This window comes from Erythrolamprus reginae, chromosome 3, assembly GCF_031021105.1.
Source record: "Erythrolamprus reginae isolate rEryReg1 chromosome 3, rEryReg1.hap1, whole genome shotgun sequence".
NCBI lineage: Eukaryota > Metazoa > Chordata > Lepidosauria > Squamata > Dipsadidae > Erythrolamprus > Erythrolamprus reginae.
Genome location: NC_091952.1, coordinates 253,096,143 through 253,123,348, shown reverse-complemented (window position 1 = coordinate 253,123,348; position 27,206 = coordinate 253,096,143). Strand labels below are relative to the sequence as shown.

Here is a 27,206-nt window from a genome sequence, read left to right as displayed (position 1 = left end):
TTCTCTCTCTTTCCTTTCTCTCCCTCCCTCTATCTATCCTTTCTATCTCTCACTCTTTCTTTCTCTCCCTCCTTTTCTCTCTCCTTTCTCTCTCTCCCTGATTCATAAGGGCTTAGTTCTGGTCCGTGGGGACGGCCTGGAAACAGCAAAGGACCTGCCCGTGGTGCCTTTGTTAGCGAAAACAGAGCTGCGGGGGGGTGGGGGTGACATGCAAGCCCTCTGCAGCTCAGTTTTCGCTTGCAGAGGGCTATCAAAACAGTCTAAAAACAAATCAGAAGGAGAAATGTTTCCCCTTTTGCATTTGAGCATGCAAGAAGGGACAGGAAAGGAGAAAGGGAAAGAGGAAAGGCAAAGAAAAAGAAAGGAAGGTGGGAAGACAGCAGGGAAGGAAAAATGAGTGACTGTGAAAGGGATCTTGGAGTCTTGGTGGATAACCAGCTAAACATGGGTCAGCAATGTGCAGCAGTGGCTAAAAAAGCCAACACCATCCTAAGCTGCATGAACAGGGGGATACACTCCAAGACCAGAGAGGTAATAATACCACTCTATAAGGCCCTGGTCAGATCGCACCTGGAGTATTGCATCCAGTTCTGGTCACCACATTTCAAAAGAGATATAGAGACTCTAGAGAGGTGCAGAAAAGAGCAACTAAAATGATAAGGGGACTAGAGACCAGGCCATACGAGGAAAGGTTGCTGGAACTGGGCATGGATAGCCTACTAAAAAGAAGGGCTAGGGGGGACATGATAGCTGTATACAGGTAATTAAGGGGTTGCCACAGAGAGGAGGGGGACACACTGTTTTCCAGAGGGCCGGACAAAGAACAACGGTTGGAAACTGACCAAGGAAAGATTCAACCTGGAGATAAGAAAGAATTTCCTGACAGTGAGAGCGATCAACCAGTGGAACGGCCTGCCAGCGGAGGTTGTGGACTCCCCAATTTTGGACACTTTCAAGAGGAGATTGGACTGCCATTTGGCTGGGGTCATGTAGGATTTCCTGCTCAGGCAGGGGGTTCGACTTGATGACCTGTAAGGTCCCTTTCAACTCTAATAATAAATAAATAAAAAACTAATAAGAAAAGAGGGGAAGGGAGAAGGAAGAAGGAAGGGAAAAAAAGGTGTCCCGGTAAGGGTACGGCTAGCTGATGAGAGCAAAATAGCTTGAAATAGATCTATCCTAGTCTCCCTCCCTTTTCATTAACAGCAATATATATATGAATAAAGAAGAGAAATAACCTGGAAAGCAAAGCTGGGGCAGTCCGTTCAGGTCGACGTCTTTGGGGACACTAATGTCTTCATCCTCCGGTGTTTTGGGGGCTCTGTTCGCAGCCTTGGGGTCCTCCGTCTTGCTTTTCTCTTTCCTTTTTCGGAAAGAACGGCGTTTGTTTTTATTGAGAGCGTGGCTGTTTAAAGGCAGAGCCTGCAAGTCTTCCTTGCTGATAAACGGAGGTACAAAAACGGAAAGAACTTCTGGCTCAAGTGGGATGCTTCTCACGTCTTTCTGTTGTGCAAGCTAAACAAAAAACAAAAAAACCACAGAATTAAGATATTGTAGTATAAGACACACCAGAGCATAAGATGCGCCTTAGTTTCTGGGGAGGAAAATAGAGGGGGAAATCTGTCTATCAGGTATTTATCTGGCTAGCGTCCTTAGTCTGGTCAGCTTCAGCACATTATTTTATCCCTTGGTCAGGACTTTAAAAAAACTTTATTCGGAGCAAGAAGCAATAAAAAAAAGCCTGCAAAAAAGTAGGGCTGAAAATAATAATAATAATAATTATTATTATTATTATTATTATTTATTAGATTTGTATGCCGCCCCTCTCCGAAGACTCGATGCAGCTCACAACAATAATAAAAACAATATTATAGTAGAACAAATCTAATATTAAAAAACATATAAAACCCTATCATTATTTAAAAAACCAAACAACACATTCATACCGAACATAAAACAAAGTACAGTATAAAAGAGCCTGGGGGAAAGGTGTCTCAACTCCCCCATTCCTGGCGGTATAAGTGAGTCTTGAGTAGTTTACGAAAGACAGGGAGGGTGGGGGCAATTCTAATCTCCGGGGGGAGTTGATTCCAGTGGGCCGGGGCCGCCACAGAGAAGGTTCTTCCCCTGGGGCCCGCCAAACGACATTGTTTAGTTGATGGGACCCGGAGAAGGCCAACTCTGTGGGACCTTATCGGTCGCTGGGATTCGTGCAGTAGCAGGCGGTTCCGGAGGTACTCTGGTCCAATGCCATGTAGGGCTTTAAAGGTCATAATCAACACTTTGAATTGTGACCGGAAACTGATTGGCAGCCAATGCAGGCCACAAAGTGTTGTAGATACGTGGGAGAATCTGGGAAGCCCCACGATGGCTCTCACGGCCACGTTCTGCACGATCTGAAGTTTCTGAACACTCTTCAAAGGTAGCCCCATGTAGAGAGCATTGCAGTAATCGAACCTCAAGGTGATGAGGGCATGACTGACCGTGAGCAATGACTCCCTGTCCAAATAGGGCCGCAACTGGTGCACCAGGCGAACCTGGGCAAACGCCCTCCTCGCCACAGCCGAAAGATGATGTTCCAATGTCAGCTGTGGATCGAGGAGGACACCCAAGTTGCGCACCCTCTCTGAAGGGGTCAGTAGTTCCCCCTCCAGCCTTCGTCAAAGAGAGTAACAATGCAAAACCCTGCACTCTGGCAAGAGCTGGGAAAATTGTTAGCACCTAGTTAGGGCTGGAAAAAAAATATGAAAAAAGCTACATTCAGAGTATAAGACACACCCAAATTTCCAGCCACAAGGCAGGACTCGAATTCACAGCCTCTTGTTCTGAAGTTCAGCACCTTCACCACTATACCAAGCTAGCTCTGTGATTCTGTTGACTTTGTAGCCCTCAACCCCCCCAAATGTAAGTATGGTCCATATGGTACACATCAAGACTTTGGCCCAACAATTTGTAAAACATCACCAAAATGCCTAAAGCAAAGTGTGAACGATCAGTATAATCTTTATTTCCAAGAATGCTGCAGTATTCCAGAACCAGGAAAACATAAACATTAGCATACGACTGATGTCATCCAATACCTCATCGTTAATTTGCATGCAGAAAAATTCACTGGCATTTGTAAAAGGGCACACCTACAAAGTGTTCTCACTATAGAGTGAAACTGGTTTGGTTTACGTAATCTTGGGGAAAAATGCTTCATACTCAGTTTGGGGTTTTTTTTAGAAATGTCTACATTTTTCCATAAGAATTTTTAAAAATCCTGCAATAATGTCAATAAGAATGTATGTATGTATGTATGTATGTATGTATGTATGTGTACTGTGTTTTCCCCAAAATAAGACCCTGTCTTATATCTTTTTGAACCCTGAAATAAGCATTTGACCTTATTGTCATGCACTCAAAAGCCTGATTAGGCTTATTATCGGGGGGGGGGGGGTAATCTTATTTTGGGGGAAACAGGTAGATACATAGATAGATGTATAGAAAGATGTTAGAAGACAGACAAACAGATGAAAGATAGATAGATAGATAGATAGATAGATAGATAGATAGATAGATAGATAGATGATAGATAGATAGAGATAGATAGATAGATAGATAGATAGATAGATAGATAGATAGATAGATAGATAGATAGATAGATAGATAGATAGATAGATTCATACATACATACATACATAGAGACATAGAGACATAGATGCCACAGAGAGGAGGGGGCACTCTATTCTCCAGAGCACCAGAGGGCCGGACGAGGAACAACGGCTGGAAGCTGACCAAGGAGAGATTCAACCTAGAAGTAAGGAAGAACTTCCTGAAGGTCAGAGCGATCAACCAGTGGAACAACCTGCCTGCGGAGGTTGTGAACTCCCCAACTCTGGACACTTTCAAGAGGAGATTGGACTGCCACTTGGCTGGGGTGCTTTAGGATTCCTGCTCAGGCAGGGGGTTGGACTTGATGACCTGCATGGTCCCTTTCAACTCTAACAATAAATAAATAATAGATAGATAGATAGATAGATAGATAGATAGATAGATAGATAGATAGATAGATAGATAGATAGACAGACAGACAGACAGACAGACAGACAGACAGACAGACAGACAGACAGACAGACAGACAGATACAAAGATAGATGTTAGAAGATAGATACATAGATACATATAGATGATAGCTAGATAGATACTGTAGATACATAGAGAGATAGAGAGATGGATGGATGGATGATAGACTTGTGCTGGCTGTTAATGAAATTGAATTAACAGCGGGTGTTCAGAAAAGACTGCTTTAAACTGTATTTGTGTTGATGACTAGTAAGAAAGCTCATTAGTAGTCCTTAATTAATAAACTAATTAATTGTGTGTGCTGCGTTCTTTGTGGTCGATAGCTGGGGCAGAACAAGACACCCCTGGCTCTATAGAATCAGCCATGTATATAACCACACAATAACATGATACACAACACAATGAGGGTATGTAGGTGTGCACATGCATGAGTTCACAAGGGCACCTAATTAAACATGTTCCCAGAAATTTATGCTTGCTCCTGTTCTCTCTCTTCAGCAAACCATACCGAATAATACTGAAATGTTTAATGGGTTAAATAAGTTACGAACTAGTTGAACGAAAGGAATCTACTCATAGACGAGGGGAAAATATGATTGAAACATTTAAATATGTTAAAGGGTTAAATAAGGTCCAGGAGGGAAGTGTTTATAATAGGAAAGTGAACACAAGAACAAGGGGACACAATCTGAAGTTAGTTGGAGGAAAGATCAAAAGCAACATGAGAAAATATTATTTTACTGAAAGAGTAGTAGATCCTTGGAACAAACTTCCAGCAGACGTGGTTGGTAAATCCACAGTAACTGAATTTAAACATGCCTGGGATAAACATATATCCATCCTAAGATAAAATACAGAAAATAGTATAAGGGCAGACGACATGGACCATGAGGTCTTTTTCTGCCGTCAGTCTTCTATGTTTCTATGTTTCTAAAGAATGTGGGTTTTTTTAAGGCAGGGTTTTTTTCTTTTAAAAAATGGAAGTTTTTAAAGTTGGAAATCGTTTCATGAACTCTTATGACTCAGCCTGGAGAGAGAGAAGGCGAGAGATTGTGCCATCGCATTACAACATATGTTGTAGTGTCCACAGAACCAGAAGTGAATAACTCATCGACTTCTGAGCAAAGCAGACGTTATATACCATGCTCTATATGGCATTGTCTCAACCTTGGCATATAGTAGTGACGGCGAACCTATGGCATGAGTGCCACAGGTTGCACACAGAACCATATCTGCCGGCACGCGAGCCGTTGCTCTAGCTTAGCTCCAACGCACATGAGCACATCGGCCAGCTGGTTTTCGGCTCACACGGAGGCTCTGGGAGTTCGTTTTCAGCTTCCAGAGAGCCTCCGAAGGGCAGGAGAGGGCGTTTTCACCCTGCCCAAGCTCCAGGAAAGCCCACTGGAAGTCCAGAAATGGGCTGGAGGGCATCTGGAGGGTGGCATTGAATTACAGCTGTGGGCATTCGTTCATTTCTGGAGACCTCACCTACAAAAAGATGTTGACAAAATTGAACGGGTCCAAAGACGGGCTACAAGAATGGTGGAAGGTCTTAAGCATAAAACGTATCAGGAAAGACTCAATGAACTCAATCTGTATAGTCTGGAGGACAGAGGGAAAAGGGGGGACATGAACGAAACATTTAAATATGTTAAAGAGTTAAATAAGGTTCAGGAGGGAAGTGTTTTTAATAGGAAAGTGAACACAAGAACAAGGGGACACAATCTGAAGTTAGTTGGGGGAAAGATCAAAAGCAACATGAGAAAATATTATTTTACTGAAAGAGTAGTAGATGCTTGGAACAAACTTCCAGCAGACGTGGTTGGTGAATCCACAGTAACTGAATTTAAACATGCCTGGGATAAACATATATCCATTGTAATATAAAATACAGGAAATAGTATAAGGGCAGACTAGATGGACCATGGGGTCTTTTTCTGCCGTCAGACTTCTATGTTTCTATATTTCAATGAATTGCTGCTGTTGTTAAGTTAGTAACATGGATTCCCCACTGACTTTTCACAGGACCCTAGGACACTGCAACCGAATCAATTGTCAATCATCCAAATTTTGATCACATGATCATGGGGGGGATGCTGTGATGGTTGTGTGAAAAATGGTTATGTCATTTTTGTCAGTTACTAAATCAATGGTTGTAAGCAGAGGACTAGCATAACACAAATCTAGTTAGAACTTCCTTCTGCTACTAAGCACAGTGCTCTGATCTGCTAAAATATGGTGCATAAAAATTATGTGTGCTATCTTTGAACCTACACAGGTAAGAAAGAAATAGCATGAATAGGAGAGAGAGTAAGACTAGCAACCAAGTTCAAAATATTTTTCCTGGCTCATTCAACTCCCAGAAATTCAAAGGAATATTGACCCCCTCAGAGAGAGTCCGCAACTTGGGCGTCCTCCTCGATCCACAGCTTACATTAGAGAAACAACTTTTAGCTGTGGCGAGGGGAGCGTTTGACCAGGTTCGCCTGGTGCACCAGTTTCGGCCCTATCTGGACCGGGAGTCACTGCTCACAGTCCCTCATGCCCTCATCACCTCGAGGTTCGATTACTGTAACGCTCTCTACATGGGGCTACCTTTGAAGAGTGTTCAGAAACTTCATGCAGAATGCAGCTGCGAGAGCAATCATGGGCTTTCCTAAGTATGCCCATGTTACTCCAACACTCTGCAGTCTGCATTGGTTGCCGATCAGTTTCCGTCACAATTCAAAGTGTTGGTTATGACCTATAAAGCCCTTCATGGCACCGGACCAGATTATCTCCGGGACCGCCTTCTGCTGCACGAATCCCAGCGACCAGTTAGGTCCCACAGAGTGGGTCTTCTACGGGTCCCGTCAACTAAACAATGCCGCTTGGCGGGACCCAGGGGAAGAGCCTTCTCTGTGGCGGCTCTGGAACCAACTCCCCCCAGAGATTAGAATTGCTCCCACCCTCCTTGCCTTTCGTAAGCTACTTAAAACCCACCTCTGCCACCAGGCATGGGGGAATTGAGATACCCTTTCCCCCTAGGCCTTTACAATTTTATGCATGGTATGTTTGGTTTTATAATAAGGTTTTTTTTAGTTGTTTAGTATTGGATTGTTACATGCTGTTTTTTATCACTGTTGTTAGCCGCCCCGAGTCTCCGGAGAGGGGCGGCATACAAATCCAATAAATAAATAAAATAAAATAAAATAAAATAAAATAAAATAAAATAAAATAAAATAAAATAAAATAAAATAAAATAAAATAAAATAAAATAAAATAAAATAAAATAAAATAAAATTAAATTAAATTAAATTAAATTAAATTAAATTAAATTAAAAAAAATAAATAAATATGACCAATTGTGAGGCCAAAAAATAAGGCAACATCTCTATGTGTCAATATAGGCGTTAGGCAAAAATCATAATAACCACCCACTTCAAAAGTACAGCTTGGCTAATACTGGATCTGCTTAGCATCGAACACGGTAGCAATTGACAGAACAATCTGAGAATTAACAAGTAACAGCTTCATCCTGTATTTTCTTAAACTAGAAAAACAAAATATTATAAAGAAAGGAAATGACAATCCTGCTGATATAAAAAGCAGCCAATTAAAGAAAAATAAAACCGGCTCAGTTACATCCTGTTTCTTTTACTGAGGTTTGCAAATGGGAAGATACGTTTCATCCCACCCTTATTACAACACATATGTATCATGCAAAACAGACAAAAATGCTATTCTCCATTAGGAACATTTGTGCAAACTAAGAGTTGCACAGAAATACAAACAATAGCAGGCCAGCTTTCTATGTAGGAGAGATACTTAATATTTTCTAAAGTAAAATAAGATACCCTTGGCCAGTCTTATGGAGCAATTTAAAATGGGGCCAGAATAAATATTAAATGTAATTTCTTTTATTCTTAAATGTGACAATAATAATGGGATTCCTTTCCAGACAGGGATATAAAGATGTCCTTTTCCTTTTTTTTAAAATGATTTTTATTAATTTTAAAAACAACAAATATACACAAAAAATAAGTACAGGTGAAACTCAAAAAATTAGAATATCATGCAAAAGTTCATTTATTTCAGTAATGTAACTTAAAATCCACATGGAAGAAGGTAGGCAGTGGGGTACCACAGGGTTCCGTCCTGGGCCCTGTGCTCTTCAATATTTTCATCAATGACCTGAACGAGGGAGTAGAAGGGGAACTAATCAAATTCGCAGATGACACCAAGCTGGCAGGGGTAGCCAACACCCTAGAGGACAGGCTCAAAATACAGAAAGATCTAGACAGATTAACACTATGGGCCCACACTAACAACATGATGTTCAACGTCGACAAGAGCAAAGTCCTTCACCTTGGTAAAAAAAAAACCTAGACACACATACAGCCTGGGAGAAACCCCACTTAGCAGTAGTGACTGTGAGTCTTGGTGGATAATCAACTAAACATGAGCCAGCAATGTGCAGCAGCGTCCAAAAAAGCCAACACTATCCTGGAGAGGTCAGTCGTGGAGAGTCTAAGGGAGAAGTGTTGGAGGTTGGGAGTTGACACTATTGAGTCCGGTAATGAGTTCCACGCTTCGACAACTCGATTGTTAAAGTCATATTTTTTACTGTCAAGTTTGGAGCGGTTAATATTAAGTTTGAATCTGTTGTATGCTCTTGTGTTGTTACGGTTGAAGCTGAAGTAGTCGTTGACCGGAAGGACGTTGCAGCATATGATCTTGTGGGCAATACTTAAATCGTGTTTTAGGCGCCGCAGTTCTAAGCTTTCAAGACCCAGGATAGAGGTATTCTGTTTCGAGTGGAGGAGTGAAGGGCTCTTCTGGTGAAATATCTTTGGACGTTTTCGATAGTGTTGATGTCTGAGATGTGGTGTGGGTTCCAGACAGATGAGCTGAATTCGAGAATGGGTCTGGCATAGGTTTTGTAGGCTCTAGTCAGTAGTGTGACTAAGCTGCATCAACAGGGGAATACACTCCAAGACCAGGGAAGTATTAATACCACTCTACTACGCCCTGGTCAGACCACATCTGGAGTATTGCATCCAGTTCTGGTCACCACACTTCAAAAGAGACATTGAAACTCTGGAGAAGATGCAGAAAAGAGCAACCAAAATGATTAGGGGACTTGAAACCAAGACTTACGAAGAGAGATTGCGGGAACTGGGCATGGATAGCCTAGAGAAAAGGAGGGCCAGAGCGGACATGATAGCTGTATACAGGTATATGAGGGGTTGCCACAGAGAGGAGGGGATCACTCTATTCTGTAGAGCACCAGAGGGCCGGACGAGGAACAACGGTTGGAAGCTGACCAAGGAGAGATTCAACCTAGAAGTAAGGAAGAACTTCCTGACGGTCAGAGCGATCAACCAGTGGAACAACCTGCCTGCGGAGGTGGTGAACTCCCCAACTCTAGACACTTTCAAGAGGAGATTGGACTGCCATTTGGCTGGGGTGCTTTAGGATTCCTTCTCAGGCAGGGGGTTGGACTTGATGACCTGCATGGTCCCTTTCAACTCTAACAATAAATAAATAAATTAAAAAGGTGAAACATAATATATGAGAGAGACTCATTACATGCAAGACATGATAGTTCAAGTCTGATTTGTCATCAGACTTCAACTATTTATTCAAAGATAAATAAGGCAATGGGTCCAGATGGCATCCATCCCAGAGTTCTTAAAGAACTCAGATCTGTCATTGCTACCCCCCTGACTGATTTGTTTAACTGATTTGTTCCTGAGGATTGGAGAATGGCCAGTGTTGTGCCTATCCACAAGAAGGGCAGTAGAGAAGAAGCTGGAAACTACAGGCCAGTTAGCTTGACATCAGTTGTAGTTAAAATGATGGAGACTCTACTCAAAAAGAGGATAAATCAGCATCTAAAAAACAATAACTTATTGGACCCAAATCAGCATGGCTTTACTGAAGGCAAATCGTGTCAGACTAATCTCATTGAGTTCTTTGACTATGTCACAAAGGTGTTGGATCAAGGTGGTGCCGTGGATATTGCCTATCTGGACTTCAGCAAAGCCTTTGATACGGTTCCACATAAAGAGCTGATAGATAAATTAGTGAAGATTGGACTTAATCCCTGGATAGTTCAGTGGATTTCAAGCTGGCTGAAGCATAGACATCAGAGAGTTATTGTTAATGGCAAGTATTCTGAGCAGAGACAGGTTACAAGCGGTGTGCCACAAGGGTCTGTTCTGGGTCCTATTCTTTTTAATATGTTTGTGAGTGACATAGGGGAAGGTTTGGTAGGGAAGGTTTGCCTATTTGCCGATGACTCTAAAGTGTGCAATAGGGTTGATATTCCTGGAGGGGTCTGTAATATGGTAAATGATTTAGCGTTACTAGATAAATGGTCAAAGCAATGGAAACTGCAGTTTAATGTTTCCAAATGTAAAATAATGCACTTGGGGAAAAGGAATCCTAAATCTGAGTATTGCATTGGCAGTTCTGTGTTAGCAAAAACTTCAGAAGAGAAGGATTTAGGGGTAGTGATTTCTGACAGTCTCAAAATGGGTGAGCAGTGTGGTCGGGCGGTAGGAAAGGCAAGTAGGATGCTTGGCTGCATAGCTAGAGGTATAACAAGCAGGAAGAGGGAGATTGCGATCCCCTTATATAGAGCGCTGGTGAGACCACATTTGGAGTACTGTGTTCAGTTCTGGAGACCTCACCTACAAAAAGATATTGACAAAATTGAACGGGTCCAAAGATGGGCTACAAGAATGGTGGAAGGTCTTAAGCATAAAACGTATCAGGAAAGACTTCATGAACTCCATCTGTATAGTCTGGAAGACAGAAGGAAAAGGGGGGACATGATCGAAACATTTAAATATGTTAAAGGGTTAAATAGGGTTCAGGAGGGAAGTGTTTTTAACAGGAAAGTGAACACAAGAACAAGGGGACACAATCTGAAGTTAGTTGGGGGAAAGATCAAAGGCAACATGAGAAAGTATTATTTTACTGAAAGAGTAGTAGATCCTTGGAACAAACTTCCAGCAGACGTGGTTGGTAAATCCACAGTAACCGAATTTAAACATGCCTGGGATAAACATATATCCATTGTAAGATAAAATACAGGAAATAGTAAAAGGGCAGACTAGATGGACCATGGGGTCTTTTTCTGCCGTCAGTCTTCTATGTTTCTATGTTTCTATGTAACTAAATGCAACAGTTTTTTATTGTTTTATTGATTGCATGTAATATTCTAATTTTCTGAGATGGTGGATTTGGGGGTTTCATGAACTTTGCCCCATAATGATCACAATTATGACAAATCATGGCTTGAACTATCTTGCCTTACATGTAATGAGTCTCATATACTATGTTTCACCTTTTAAGTTTCATTACTGAAATAAATGAACTTTTGCACAATAGTCTAACTTTTCGAGTTTCACCTGTATATACAAGTCAAACATACATTAAACTCCACATAACAATGACATATAAAACCTAACCTAACAAATAACATATATCACTAATAATATCTTTTTGCAGTGTTACGTATCACTATATCTTCTATTTTCCTATATCACTATTTCATTAACTTATCCATAATCACATATTTTTAAATTTTGATTTTAACCCATTACTCTCTTCATCATCCTCCATAGCTTGTTTATGTCAATCTACCTTCTTCATTTATTTTATGTTTGTTGCTGGTTGTTTTGATTTATTTTTACATTCCAACCATTCTAAATGTTAGAATGTGTGGAAATGTATAAATTGACTATGGAATTTACAAGATAAAAAGGAAACAGAATTCTGTAAGATTTGGGAAAACTGGTATAAATAAAGATGTCGTTTTTCAGTCACTTTTGGAAACCTCTAAGATTGTGTTCAAAGGTTTCTGATGCTACCTGTCAGATCAGACTGACCTAAAATTAGCAAACTACCATTAACAAAATTAGAATACAAAGGATCGATCGATCTATCTATCTATCTATCTATCTATCTATCTATCTATCTATCTATCTATCTATCATCTATCTATCTATCTATAGATCTATAGATCTATCTATCTTTCTATCTATAGATCTATCATCTATCTATCTATCTATCTATCTATCTAATCTATCTATAGATCTATCTTTCTATCTATAGATCTATCTATCTATATATCTAATCTATCTATATATATATATATATATATATCTTTCTATCTATAGATCTATCTATCTATCTAATCTATCTATAGATCTATCTATCTTTCTATCTATAGATCTATCATCTATCTATCTATCTATCTATCTATCTATCTATCTATCTATCTAATCTATCCATAGATCTATCTTTCTATCTATAGATTATCATCTATCTATCTATCTATCTAATCTATCTATAGATCTATCTTTCTATCTATATATCTATCTATCTTTCTATCTATAGATCTATCTATCTATCTAATCTATCTATAGATCTATCTATCTTTCTATCTATCTATCTATCTATCTATCTATGTAATCTATCTATAGATCTATCTTTCTATCTATAGATCTATCATCTATCTATCTATCTATCTATCTATCTAATCTATCTATAGATCTATCTATCTTTCTATCTATAGATCTATCTATCTTTCTATCTATAGATCTATCATCTATCTATCTATCTATCTATCTATCTATGTAATCTATCTATAGATCTATCTTTCTATCTATAGATCTATCATCTATCTATCTATCTATCTATCTAATCTATCTATAGATCTATCTTTCTATCTATAGATCTATCTATCTTTCTATCTATAGATCTATCTATCTATCTAATCTATCTATAGATCTATCTATCTATGTAATCTATCTATAGATCTATCTATCTTTCTATCTATCTATCTATCTAATCTATCTATAGATCTATCTATCTATCTATCTATCTATCTATCTATCTATCTATCTATCTATCTATCTATTGCATTTATATGCCACCCCTCTCTGAGGACTCGGGACGGCTTACAACACATAAAAAACAACGAATACAATAGCTAAATCCAATTAAATTAAAACTAAACAATCTAAAATCACCAGTTGTGTTAAAAATCAGCCATACCCATTCAAACAACAGCCATACAAACATTTGTTGGCCAGGGAACTGAGATCTAATCGCCTCAAGCCTGGCGGCGTGAGTCTTAAGACTCTTGAGAAAGGCGAGGAGAGTGGGGACAGTGCCAATCACCAGGGACAGCTGATTCCACAGGGCCAGGGCCCCCACAGAGAAGGCTCTTCCCCTAGGCCCCAAGCGACATTGTCTAGTTGACGGGACCTGGACCTGGAGAAGGCTGACTCTGTGGGACCTGACCACTGGCTGGGACTCATGCGACACAAGGCTAAACCTAGAATAAAGGATTTGAAGTCTGCAACCACTGCAACCAAAAGAACAATGTGAAACGGGGATGAGAGCCTCTCCCCCAACTTCAGATAATAGATGCTCTCAAGGAAACATAGGAACATAGAAGACTGACAGCAGAAGAAGACCTCATGATCCATCTAGTCTGCCCTTATACTATTGCCTGTATTTTATCTTACAATGGATATACAGTATGTTTACCCCAGGCATGTTTAAATTCAGTTACTGTGGATTTACCAACCACATCTGCTGGAAGTTTGTTCCAAGGATCTACTACTCTTTCAGTAAAATAATATTTTCTCACATTGCTTTTGATCTTTCCCCCAACTAACTTCAAATTGTGTCCCCTTGTTCTTGTGTTCACTTTCCTGTTAAAAACACTTCCCTCCTGAACCCTATTTAACCCTTTAACATATTTAAATGTTTCGATCATGTCCCCCCTTTTCCTTCTGTCTTCCAGACTATACAGATTGAGTTCATTAAGTCTTTCCTGATACGTTTTATGCTTAAGACCTTCCACCATTCTTGTAGCCCGTCTTTGGACCCGTTCAATTTTGTCAATATCTTTTTGTAGGTGAGGTCTCCAGAACTGAACACAGTATTCCAAATGGGGTCTCACCAGCGCTCTATATAGCGGGATCACAATCTCCCTCTTCCTGCTTGTTATACCTCTAGCTATGCAGCCAAGCATCCTACTTGCTTTCCCTACCGCCTGGAGTCCAACATTTCGACACGCAGAAATGAGGAAGAGGTGAAGATGGAGAATAGATGGTGGTAGACCCAGGTGACAAAATTAGATTTTGAGGAGGCAGCATTAGATTAATTGTGTATACTAGAATAAAGAGTAATAAGCAAAAAGATATGATATGAAAAACCATGAGTTAGTTTAGAAGGGACCTCAATAGTTTAAAGGTGCACGGGAATATGTTATTATCAGTCTGTAAAAGATAAGATGAATTGGCATTAAAGTCACTCAGGGAAAGGTTAGGAGTGGGGAAAAGGAAGTAGAAAGGGAAGGGAGAAGAGAAGGAGTGGAGGGGAGGAGGAAGGAGGAGAGAAGGAGTAAGACGGTAGAGGGAGAAGATGGAGACAGAGGGAAGGGAGTGAAAGGAAAAGAAGAAAATAAGACATAAGTAACAGCATAAAATTTTATTTATTTAATTTATTTTGTCCAATACATATTGAAGAGAATAGACATGAAGTATTATATATAAAGAAAAGATATAAAAATAGAGGAGAAGATATATGAAAGGAAGAAAAGATATATGATATATGAGATAAGGAGGGACAATTGGACAGGGGACGAAAGGTAGGCTAGTGCACTTATGTACGCCCCTTACTGACCTCTTAGGAACCTGGAGAGGTCAATCGTGGAGAGTCTAAGGGAGAAGTGTTGGGGGTTAGGGGTTGACACTACTGAGCCAGGTAATGAGTTCCACGCTTCGACAACTCGATTGCTAAAGTCATATTTTTTACAGTCAAGCTTGGAGCGATTAATATTAAGTTTGAATTTGTTGCGTGCTCTTGTGTTGTTGCGGTTGAAGCTAAAATAGGTTTCAAAATATTATATTGATTCAGGACTGATGGGATTTTTAAAAAACCCAGAATTATGTATGTTATTGACATGCTTTAAAGTATATTCATTATGTATAAATATAAAATATAACATCCAATTAATTAAAACTAGACAAAAATCTAAAATCTCCAGTTTTACTAAAACAACAGTCATACCCATTCAAACAACAGCCATACAAACATTCATCATGTAACTATGGAAATCCTGCAATAATGTAAGTATGAAAAATGTTTGTTAAGTCACAGTTGTAACTTTGAGCAATCACTAAGTGAACGGAGACTACGTATAGTGAGATGGGTACCAAATAACCTTTATAAATAATGGCTTAATGACAATTACCTCAGTAATCTGCACGTTCCCAGTTTTATCGAATACTTAATTTTAATGTTTTTTTATACGTTGTATAATCTTGTTTTTCTTGTTTTGTAAGCTGCCCCGTAGTGAGATGGACAGCATATAGATGCAATCAAATAGTAAATAACTTCTGTAACCGGAGGTGTACTCAGTTTCCAATTATATCCAATCCTTGCGCTTTTTAAAACTTTTAATGTGATATATTCTGGCTTTGCTTGTTATTTTTATTGCAAGCTGCCCAGAGTCGCTTCGATGATGATGTGCAGGAAATACATGTAATGGATTCAAAATAAACAATAAATTCAAACCTCAAGCTTCAGAATCAGGCCTTTCCATTGGGAAATTAACGGTGCTGAACTTGTTGTCAACAACAAAACAATCACCTCTCTTTAAAGTCCTACAGCAAATATGGACAGTTCTCAGTTTAATAGAGACTATTTCAAAGTTACAGAGGCCGACTCTGTAAACCGCTTAGAGGGCAGTACAGCACTGTGAAGCGGTATATAAGTGCTATTGTTATTGCCCTTCCTTCCTTCTTTCCTTCTCATTTTCTTCTTTCCAACTCCTTCCTTCTTTCTTTTCATTTCGGAAACTTCAAATCGTGCAGAATGCAGCTGCGAGAGCTATCATGGGCCTTCCTAAATATGCCCGTGTCACAACAACACTCCGCAGTCTGCATTGGTTGCCGATCGGTTTCCGGTCACAATTCAAAGCGCTGGTTATGACCTATAAAGCCCTTCATGGCATCGGACCAGAATATCTCTTGGACCGTCTTCTGCCGCACGAATCCCAGCGACCAGTTAGGTCTCACACAGTGGGTCTTCTCAGGGTCCCGTCGACAATGCCGTTTGGCGGGATCCAGGGGAAGAGCCTTCCCTGTGGCGGCCCCGACCCTCTGGAACCAACTCCCCCCAGATATCAGAGTTGCCCCCACCCTCCTTGCCTTTCGTAAGCTCCTTAAAACCCACCTCTGTCATCAGGCATGGGGGGACTGAGATATTCCCTTCCCCCTAGGCTTATAAAATTTATGCATGGTATGTCTGTATGTATGATTGGTTTCTTAAATTGGGGTTTTTTACATTACTTTTAATATTAGATTTGTTCATATTGTCTTTTTACTATTGTTAGCCGCCCCGAGTCTACGGAGAGGGACGGCATACAAATCTAATAAATAAATAAATAAATTTCCTTTTTTCTTCCTTCTGCTTCCTTCCTTCTGTCTCCTTCCTTCTTTTTCATTTCCTTCCTTCCTTCTCCTTCCTTCTTTCTTTTCATTTCCTTCTTTTCTTCCTTCTGCCTCCTTCCTTCCTTCCTTCTCTTTTCCTTCCTTCTTTCTTTTCATTTCCTTCTTTTCTTCCTTCTGCCTCCTTCCTTCCTTCTCTTTTCCTTCCTTCTTTCTTTTCATTTCCTTCTTTTCTTCCTTCTGCCTCCTTCCTTCTTTCTTTTCATTTCCTTCCTTTCTTCCTCTCTCCCTATGATCAGAATGCAGTATTGCTGGCTAATGCTGTCAAGAGTTTGATCCCAAGGCCAAGGGGCTCAGGTTTGACTCAGCCTTCCCTTCTCCCTAGATCAGTTAAATGAGGACCCAGATTGCAGGGTGGGCAAGAAGCTGACTGTGTCAACCGCTTAGAACAGGTGTAAGCAAATGTGGACTTCAACTCCCAGAATTCCTGGGGTAGCATGATTGGCTCAGGAATTCTGGGAGTTGAAGTCCACAGTTATAGAGAGCCAGCTTTGCCTACCCCTGGCTTAAAGGGGGCTGTAAAAGCCCTGCGAAGCGGTATATATAAATCTAAACTCTAAACCCTCTTGCTATCTACCCCTTATCTCTGCCACGAACTTACCAAGGTTGTAAAAAATCAAGAAATCCCTCAATAAATTCAAAAGCCCGAATTCCAGGTGGGACAGGTGAGCCTGCGGCCAGGAGGAAGAGGCGCCCCGCAGGTTGATCCGGGAAAAGCGTCCTTTTCTCTTCCTCCTCCCTTGCCCACCAGCGGGCCAAACTCCCCTTAAACAGCCCGGAGGGCGCATTCCGACGTTCAACACTACCACCATCCCGACACGCGTGTTTATACCTGACGCGCTTCTCGGGCTTTCTCCCGGGAGACTCCGACCAAGACGCAGACTTCCAGCACGGCCGTGGGTAGCAGCAACTCGTCCATAATGTCCCAATTTCGGTCCCGAGCCCGCTCGCAGCCGAAAAAGGGGGAAACTACTTTCTCCGCCTCCGCCGGCTCGAGCCGGACTCCTGAGGTGGCAGCGCCGCGCCGGCCTCCCAGTGAAGGGAAAAGGGGAGGGGCCGGGGAGCCGAAGGGGGCGTGCCTACGGGGGGGAGAGGCCGCGCTCGCACGCGCACGCGCGCGAGCCCGCGGAGGGGGAGAGAGGGCCTGGAGGCCGGGGCCCAAGGAAGAGGGCGCTCGAAGGCTTTGAAGGGGAAAGAAAACGGGCGGGAAACTATCTCTCCCATTTCCAACCAATAACAGAGTCGGAATGGATCTTGTTGTTCACTTGAAGACTTGTGGACTTCAACTCCCAGAATTCTCCAGCCAGCAAAGCTGGATGGAGAATTCTGGGAGTTGAAGTCCACAATTTTCTAAAAGTTATCAAGTTTGGGGGACCCCTGTATGTAGGTCATCTAGTCCAACCCCCCCCCTTCTCAAGGAGGACACCCCCACACATTTCTTTTCTTCTTTTTTCGCAAAAAGTTTTTAAATTTCTCCATCAATCCCTACATCAGTCCATATACCCTCAGATATTCCAATAGAATAGAATTCTTTATTGGTCAAGTGTGATTGGACACACAAGGAATTTGTCTTGGTGCATATGCTCTCAGTGTACATAAAAGAAAAGGTACATTCGTTACCAATCATGAGATACAACAATGATTATAAGGAACAAATAAGCAATGAGGAAACAATATTAAAAAAAATCTTGAGGATGCAAGCAACAGGTTACAGTCATACAGTCATAAGAGGGAGGAGATGGGTGATAGGAATGATAAGGAAAAAAATGGTAATAGTAGTGCAGACTTAGAAAATAGTTTGACAGTTTTGAGGGAATTATTTGTTTAGCAGAGTGATGGCATTTGGGGGGAAAACTGTTCTTGTGTCTAGTTGTCTTGGTGTGCAAGTGCTTTTCAACGACGTTTTGAGGGTAGGAGTTGAAGCAGTTTATGTTGAGTTGTTTATAAAAATAATAACCTAATATTTAAAATAAATGTCCAATGTTCTCAACATAAATGAACCGAGGTGGCGCAGTAGGTAGAGTGCAGTACTGCAAGCCACTAAAGCTGACTGCTAGATCTGCAGGTCAGCAGTTCAAATCTCAGCACTGGCTCCAATGAGGACCCAGATTGTTAAGGGGCAATAGGCTGGCTCTGTTAAAAAGTGCTATTGCTAACATGTTGTAAGCCGCCCTTGAGCCTAAGGAGAAGGGCAGCATTAAAAAAAATCAAATAAATAAATAAATAGGTAGGTAGGTGGGTAGGTAAGTAAGTAAGTAAGTAAATAAGTAAATAAGTAAATGAATAAATAAATGAATAAATAAATAAATAAAAAATTTATGTGTTAAGATGGGTGCATACTGGCTGCAAAATCCTGCGAGTTAAAAAGTCTACACATTTTAAATTTATTGAGATTTGTTGAGAATTCTGGGCGTTAAAAGATTAGATTAGATGTATTGGATTTATATGCCACCCCACTCCATAGACTCGGGGCGGCTCACAACAATGGTAAACAATACATAGTAACAAATCTAATATTTAGCAATCTAAATTACAGTTTTAAGTTAAAAAATCCAAAAGAAACCCCAATATATAAAAAACAAGCACACAGTCGAATCATACACAGAAACTACATGGGCAAGGGGGAGATGTTTCAATTCTCCCATGCCTGACGGCAGAGGTGGGTTTTAAGTAGTTTCCGAAAGGCAAGGAGGGTGGGGGCAATCCTAATCTCTGGGGGGAGCTGGTTCCAGAGGGTCGGAGCCACCACAGAGAAGGCTCTTCCCCTGGGTCCCGCGAGACGACATTGTTTAGTCGACGGGACCTGGAGAAGGCCAACTCTGTGGGACCTGACCGGTCGCTGGGATTTCTGCGGCAGAAGGTGGTCCCGGAGATATTCTGGTCCGATGCCATGAAGGGCTTTATAGGTCATAACCAACACTTTGAATTGTGACCGGAAACTGATTGGCAACCAAAGCAGACTGCGGAGTGTTGGAGTAACATGGGCCTACTTAGAGAAGCCCATGATTGCTCTCGCAGCTGCATTCTGCACGATCTGAAGTTTCCGAACATTCCTCAAAGGTAGCCCCATGTGTAAAAGCCTACACATCTTAAATTTGTTGAGAAATTTGTGAGAAATCATGCTTTCTGGCATGCGGAATAATGCGAACGTATCTGGATTGTGTCACTTTAGGAAAGGCTGCATACGTACAGTACTATTATTATTATTATTTATCGGATTTGTATGCCGCCCCTCTCCGCAGACTCAGAGCGGCTCACAGCAACAATAATACAATGTAAACAAATTTAATATTTAAGCTAATTTTTAAAAACCCCAATTTAGAAACCAATCATACATACTAGCATACCATACATAAATTTTATAAGCCTAGGGGGAGGGAAAATGTCAATTCCCCCATGCCTGATGACAGAGGTGGGTTTTAAGGAGCTTACGAAAGGCTAGGAGGGTGGGGGCAACTCTGATATCTGGGGGGAGTTGGTTCCAAAGGGTTGGGGCCGCCACAGAGAAGGCTCTTCCCCTGGGTCCCGCAAAACAACATTGTTTAGTTGACGGGACCCGGAGAAGGCCAACTCTGTGGGACCTAACCGGTCGCTGGGATTCGTGCGGCAGAAGGCGGTCCCAGAGATATTCTGGTCAGGTGCCATGAAGGGCTTTATAGGTCATAACCAACATAGCCAGTATGTCGTCGAGCTTTAGTTTCTGTAACAAACCAGGAAAAGGTGCCACTGCCATCCCGTGACCAATTAGTACCGGTACTTCCTTTTTTAAAAAAACAGGAACATTTTCTTTTTGTTCCATAGCTGATTTCTTCTTTCCCTTGGGTTTAAAGTAACTGTTCTTTCAGGACACTTCAGAGTTTGCTGCTCAGGGAAAATCCCATCTGATTCCGTAGCAAACTGGAAAAGGGACCCAGGAGAAACACAACGACTTGGCTAACTTCCTCGTGACCTAGAAGAAAAAAATTGGCCGCCCGTCTCTATAAGCATAAAAGAGAAACATTGCCAGCGTAAAAACCGCTGCTCAATCTGCCAGCTGCTCACCTGACGGAGGTGTGGTGTTGGCAGGTGGGACTATAATTATTTACAGGATTAAGGACAGTTTTGCAAAGTAAACGGGCTCGGTTACAGCAGAGATGTGTGTGCTTTTGAAGACGTGAAAAAGGCTACTATTGGAATAGGAATAGAATAGAAACATAGAAACCTAGAAGTCTGATGGCAGAAAAAGACCTCATGGTCCATCTAGTCTGCCCATATACTATTTTTTGAATTTTATCTTAGGGTGGATCTATGTTTATCCCAGGCATGTTTAAATTCAGTTACTGTGGATTTACCAACCACGTCTGCTGGAAGTTTGTTCCAAGCATCTACTACTCTTTCAGTAAAATAATATTTTTTCATGTTGCTTTTGATCTTTCCCCCAACTAACTTCAGATTGTGTCCCCTTGTTCTTGTGTTCACTTTCCTATTAAAAACACTTCCCTCCTGAACCTTATTTAACCCCTTAACATATTTAAATGTTTCAATCATGCCCCCCCCCCTTTTCCTTCTGTCCTCCAGACTATACAGATTGAGTTCATGAAGTCTTTCCTGATACGTTTTATGCTTAAGACCTTCCACCATTCTTGTAGCCCGTCTTTGGACCCGTTCAATTTTGTCAATATCTTTTTTGTAGGTGAGGTCTCCAGAACTGAACACAGTATTCCAAATGTGGTGTCACATTTATTTTGTCCAATACACAATGAGGGTTTTAGTGTATATATATATATATACACATAGTAAAATACATGATGAAGGTTATAGAGGAGATACTCATAGTAAAATATATCTATGAAAGAATAGAAAAGAAGATATAGTAATAGAACATATCAATGAAAGAATAGAAGAAGAGATATAGGAATAGAAGAAAGGTATAGGAGATATAGGAGAGCAATAGGGACAGAAGCCTCCAGTGACAAAGCTCCCACAACCTCCGAAGGCAACTTCTGTTCCATTGGTTAATTGCTCTCACTGTCAGGAAGTTTCTCTTATTTCCAGGTTGAATCTCTCCTTGCTCAATTTTCATGTTGTTGCAGGCAGGGGTGAAACTGAGCAAAGAGAAGGTGAGGGCCGTATACTGAGTATTATACGAACGGAAAGAATTAAAAAACACTTCCCAGAAACCATTAATAAAATTAGTCATCGCAGATAACAAAAACGCTGTTCTATGTTCCAAGTACGAAGACCAATCCTTGAATACAACTCATCCGTCTGGAACCTGCATTGCATTTGGACATAAAAACTCTAGGAAATGTCCAGAGATATTTTACTAGAAGAGCCCTACACTCCTCCACACGCAACAGAATACTTTACACAACTAGACTTACAATCCTAGGTTTAGAAGGCTTAGCAGTAAGGGATAAAAGATTTATAGAGAAATTAATAATTTTGAATTATGATTTTTTTTTCTGGGATTATAAAAGAGTTACTAACAAAATACTGCATTTTATTGTACAGTACTGTAAATAGAAGATATTTGACATTGTATTAAAGCGTACGAAGGAAAAAACAATAAAAAAATTCATACAAAAAAAATATTATATCTTTATATACCACCAATACGTATGTGACAAAACAAATAAATAAGTAAAATAAATAAGTCTTAAAGTTGCGGAGTTTGAGGACCCCTGTGAGGACTGCTTGATTGTGCCAAGGTTTTTCTGTACCAGTTGCATGCCCTACTTTTAGTATCGTGGGTACGTTCAAAGATAATCTGGTTTGTTTGCTTACAGGTTTTCAATCTCTTGCCAAGAGAAGGAAATTGCAATCGAAACCCTTTGATACCTGTCTGCCAATCTCCTTCCGGAGAGGAATCCAGATGAAATATTTGGCAGATGAGTCAATAGAGGAACGGGAAAGATGGCAGGGTCTGAACGGTGTGCCCCCTGCAAAGCATCCTGGGTGAGACAAGGGAATTTCAGCCAAGCCTCTACAAAAGAGTCCAAGGTATGAACCAGAATCTGAACATTTTCACGAACCAGACCAGGCGTTACTGATGCCCTGCTGGAGACCAGCGTGGGCGCGCGCATATCCAGCAGGCGGGCCCGCACAAATTGGTGCAAGATTCGACTTATGTGCTGTAAGTGAAATCTTAGGCGGGGATCATTGCGCGTGAGCGATTTTGCCGATTTTTGGTGATTTCTTTGCTTACCCGCATGCACAGAAGCAAAAAACTGCCAAAACTCGGCAAAAATGTTCGGAAACTATTTGGACCGGGAATCACTGCTCACAGTCACTCATGCCCTCATCACCTCGAGGCTCGACTACTGTAACGCTCTCTACATGGGGCTACCTTTGAAAAGTGTTCGGAAACTTCAGATCGTGCAGAATGCAGCTGCGAGAGCAATCATGGGCTTTCCTAAATACGCCCATGTCACACCAATACTCCGCAGTCTGCATTGGTTGCCGATCAGTTTCCGGTCCCAATTCAAAGTGTTGGTTATGATCTATAAAGCCCTTCATGGCACCAGGCCAGATTATCTCAGAGACCGCCTTCTGCCGCACGAATCCCAGTGACCAGTTAGGTCCCACAGAGTGGGCCTTCTCCGGATCCCGTCAACTAAACAATGTCGGTTGGTGGGGCCCTTCTCTGTGGCGGCCCTGACCCTCTGGAACCAACTCCCCCCAGAGATTAGAATAGCCCCCACCCTCCTTGCCTTTCGTAAGCTCCCCAAAACCCACCTCTGCCGTCAGGCATGGGGGAATTAAGATATTCTTTCCCCCTAGGCTTCTACAATTTATGCATGGTATGTTTGTATGTATGATCGGTTTTATAACAAGGGTTTTTAGCTGTTTTAGTATTGGATTTTTACATTCTGTTTTTTGTCACTGTTGTTAGCCGCCCCGAGTCCACGAAGAGGGGCGGCATACAAATCCAATAAATAATAATAATAAATAATAAATTAAAAAAACCCTCGTACGTGAGAACGTCCTCACACAAGATTTGGCTTGCCGTGCATGCGCGGAAGCCAAATGTCACACAGGCATGTGTGTGCACATATTGGGGGCGCAGAGATGTGTGTGCCTCTCAATTTCCGCTACTGGAGCCCCAGCCCGAGTCTACGGAGAGGGGCAGCATACAAATCTAATTAATAAAATAAATAAAATAAAAATAAATCCCAGGCGTACCAGCTGCAATCCATTACTGCTAAGCGGTCCTAACAGAAGTTGAGAAGATTCAATGAAGCCCAGTTGCGGGTTCCTACCGGAACAGTAGGGGATGGCCAGGGGCGAGCTACCAAACCCAGCCCTATTGGCATGCGCCCAGTGCCTGCCCATGCCCAGCACCTGATTCCGCTTCTGCGCATACGCAGAAGCCAAATCTCACGTGAAGACGCGTGTGCATGTGATTTCTGGGGGGATTTTGATTCCGCACATGCACGGATGCAAAAAATCCCCAGAAATTGGAGAGAAGAGTTGCCGGTTGCGAGCGACCAGCAAAACAAGGTAACAGCTGCCAGCCCCCGCCACGCCACTCGCCTTCGCTCGCCCTGCCACTTACTCTGCCGCGCCGCTCGCCCTCACTCCCTTTGCTGCTCTCCTTGCCCCTCCTTACTTGGATCACCTCCTGCAGGGGCCATGGCACAGAGAGCAGGCCAGGTGGCTCCAATTCTGGCCACGCACCCTGTTCTGTGCTCTCCCGCGCTGCATGCATATCTCCTACGGCCCGGGAGATCAAACAGCAGGCCATGCGGCCAGAACTGGGGCAGTTCCAGCTGCCACTCTAGGTGAGCGTACGCAGCAGCCGAAATCTCTTTCTGACAGCAAAAATTGCCGGTTTATTTGCTTCTGCGCACACGCTGGAGCAAAAAATAGTAATTTTTATTGGAATCGCACCAGTTGCACGCTGCACAGCAATGGAGCGAGCCTACATGCTCCATTTCCATAGCCCACCTCTGGGGATGATGTACCGGCAGTAAAAATTGAGGTGCACACACAGCTTCCGGTCTCTGGTGTGCGTGCTTGCACGTCCCAGTGATTTTTTGCTTTTGTGCATGAAACCCAATGCGGCGCACATTGCGCACTGGTAGCAGCGGTAGTGGCAAGCCACACCTGGTGAGGCCTGTGTGCATGCGCGGGGAAGGTAACATGGAAGGAACTGTGACCGCATGCACGGGGGGGAATTGCATTATGGGTGTGGGCATGTCCATGTGCGCTATTGTGCACAGCCTTTTGACACCCGAGCAAAAAAAGGTTTGCCATCTCTATCCTATACCAGTGATGGCGAACCTATCACACAGGTACGACCAGTGGCACACGGAGCCATATTTGCTGGTACTCGAGCTGTTGCCCAAGCAAAGTTCCAAACGCATGTGTTGCTGGCCAGCTGATTTTTGGCTCACACAGTGGCTCTGGGAGGGCGTTTTTTGCTTCCAGAGTGCCTCCAGGAGGGATGGAGGAGGGCGTTTTTACTCTCTCCTAACTCCAGGGAAGCCTTTGGAGCCTGGGGAGGGTAAAACACGAGTCTACTGGGCCCACCAGAAGTTGGGAAACAGGTCGTTTCCAGCCTCCGTGGGCTGGGGGAAGCTGTTTTCGCCCTCCCTAGGCATTGAATTATGGGTCCGAGCATTGGCACATCCGCGATAGCATGCGCCCATGGTCTTTTGGCACCCAAAGAAAAAAAGGTTCGCCACCACTGTCCTATAGCACTTAACATTTATTATTTATTTATTTTATTTATTTATTTTGTCCAATACGCAATGAGGGTTTTAGTGGGTATACACATAGTAAAATACATGATGAAGGTTATAGAGGATATATTCATAGTAAAATAGGTTTATATCTAAGAAAGAATAGAAAAGAAGATATAGTAATAGAACATATCAATGAAAGAACAGAAGAAGAGATATAGGAATAGAAGAAAGGTATAGGAGATATAGGAGAGCAATAGGACAGGGGACGGAAGGCACTCTAGTGCACTTGTACTCGCCCTTTACTGACCTCTTAGGAACCTGGATAGGTCAACCGTGGATAATCTAAGGGTAAAGTGTTGGGGGTTTGAGGATGACACTATGGAGTCCGGTAATGAGTTCCACGCTTCGACAACTTGGTTACTGAAGTCATATTTTTTACAGTCAAGTTTGGAGCGGTTAATATTAAGTTTAAATCTGTTGTGTGCTCTTGTGTTGTTGTGGTTAAAGCTGAGTAGTCACCGACAGGCAGGATGTTGCAGCATATGATCTTATGGGCAATACTTAGATCTTGTTTAAGGCGTCGTAGTTCTAAGTTTTCAAGACCCAGGATTGAAAGTCTAGTCTCGTAGGGTATTCTATTTCGAGTGGAGTAGTGAAGGGCTCTTCTGGTGAAGTATCTTTGGACATTTTCAAGGGTGTCTATGTCTGAGATGCGATATGGGTTCCAAACGGATGAGCTGTATTCGAGGATGGGTCTGGCGAAAGTTTTGCAAGCTCTGGTAAGTAGTGTGAGATTGCCAGAGCAGAAGCTACATTGTTTGGAATAGTAACTTTTCACTTTTCATGCCCACGGCAGAAACCCAGCGACCGGTTAGGTACCACAAAGTTGGCCTTCTCCGGGTCCCATCGACTAAGCAATGTCATTTGGCGGGGCCCAGGAGAAGAGCCTTCTCTGTGGTGGCCCCGATCCTCTGGAACCAGCTCCCCCCAGATATCAGAGTTGCCCCCACCCTCCTTGCCTTTTGCAAGCTCCTTAAAACCCACCTCTGTCATCAGGCATGGGGGAATTGCAATTTCCCTTCCCCCTAGGCTTATAGAATTTATACATGGCATGCTTGTATGTATGAGTGTTTTTTTAAATTGGGGGTTTTTTAGATTATTTTTAATATTAGATTTGTTTTACATTGTCTTTTCATTGTTGTTAGCCGCCCCGAGTCTTTGGAGAGGGGCGGCATACAAATCTAATAAATAAATAAATAAAATAAACGAAGTGAAATGCTCAGGTGCCAATCAGATGCATCTGATAAAAGCATCTCCGATTTCTACGGAGAGAAACCGCAGGTGAGTCAGGGCTCGATTCAGAACACAACCTGGGCTTTTGGCACACACCGTCATAACGAGACTTCGTATTTCCGCTTGAGTGGAACACTGACTGCAAAGAGAAAACCGGTTGAACCTGGTCTAAAGGAAAAAGCAGAAAGTCACAGAGGTCATAATTTATTTTCCAGCAGACAAAGTTCAGGTTTCATGTTTCAGGGGCCAGATCCACCTCCAGAGGGCTGATGACTCTACTAAGTTGTGAATCAACCGTTCAAATTTGGCAGGGACTTGGATCCAGCACTGTTCACTCACTCAACTTCACACACACACGCACAAACACACGTAGATTCCAGGATTAATCCAACATATCTCAAGATCTAAAATGCTCACCTAACATCAAAAACGTCATAAAAAAAGCCCAAGAAAGAATGTTCTTTCTACGCCAACTCAGGAAGCTCAAAGTGCCCATGGAGATGGTGATACAGTTCTACAGAGGAATCATTGAGCCTGTCATCTGCACCTCTATAACTGTCTGGTTTGGTTCTGCAACCCAACAAGACCGACACAGACTTCAGAGGAGAATCAGAACTGCAGAACAAAATAATTGCTGCCAACCTGCCTTCCATTGAGG

At 42.1% G+C, this 27,206-nt stretch overlaps 1 protein-coding gene across 1 annotated transcript in view; it reads right to left on the bottom strand.

Annotated features, from left to right (window-relative positions):
* DENND3 (DENN domain containing 3) overlaps positions 1–17,614 on the bottom strand; it is an 83,296-nt gene extending 65,682 nt beyond the window's left edge. Inside the window, exons 1-2 of the mRNA XM_070748354.1 lie at positions 17,419–17,614; positions 1,239–1,515 (exon numbers count right to left, since the gene is read on the bottom strand). Coding sequence (XP_070604455.1) covers positions 1,239–1,515; positions 17,419–17,505 — 364 coding nt within the window. The 5' untranslated portion in view covers positions 17,506–17,614. The remainder of the gene's footprint in view (positions 1–1,238; positions 1,516–17,418) is intronic.
* Between the last annotated feature and the right edge of the window lie 9,592 nt (positions 17,615–27,206).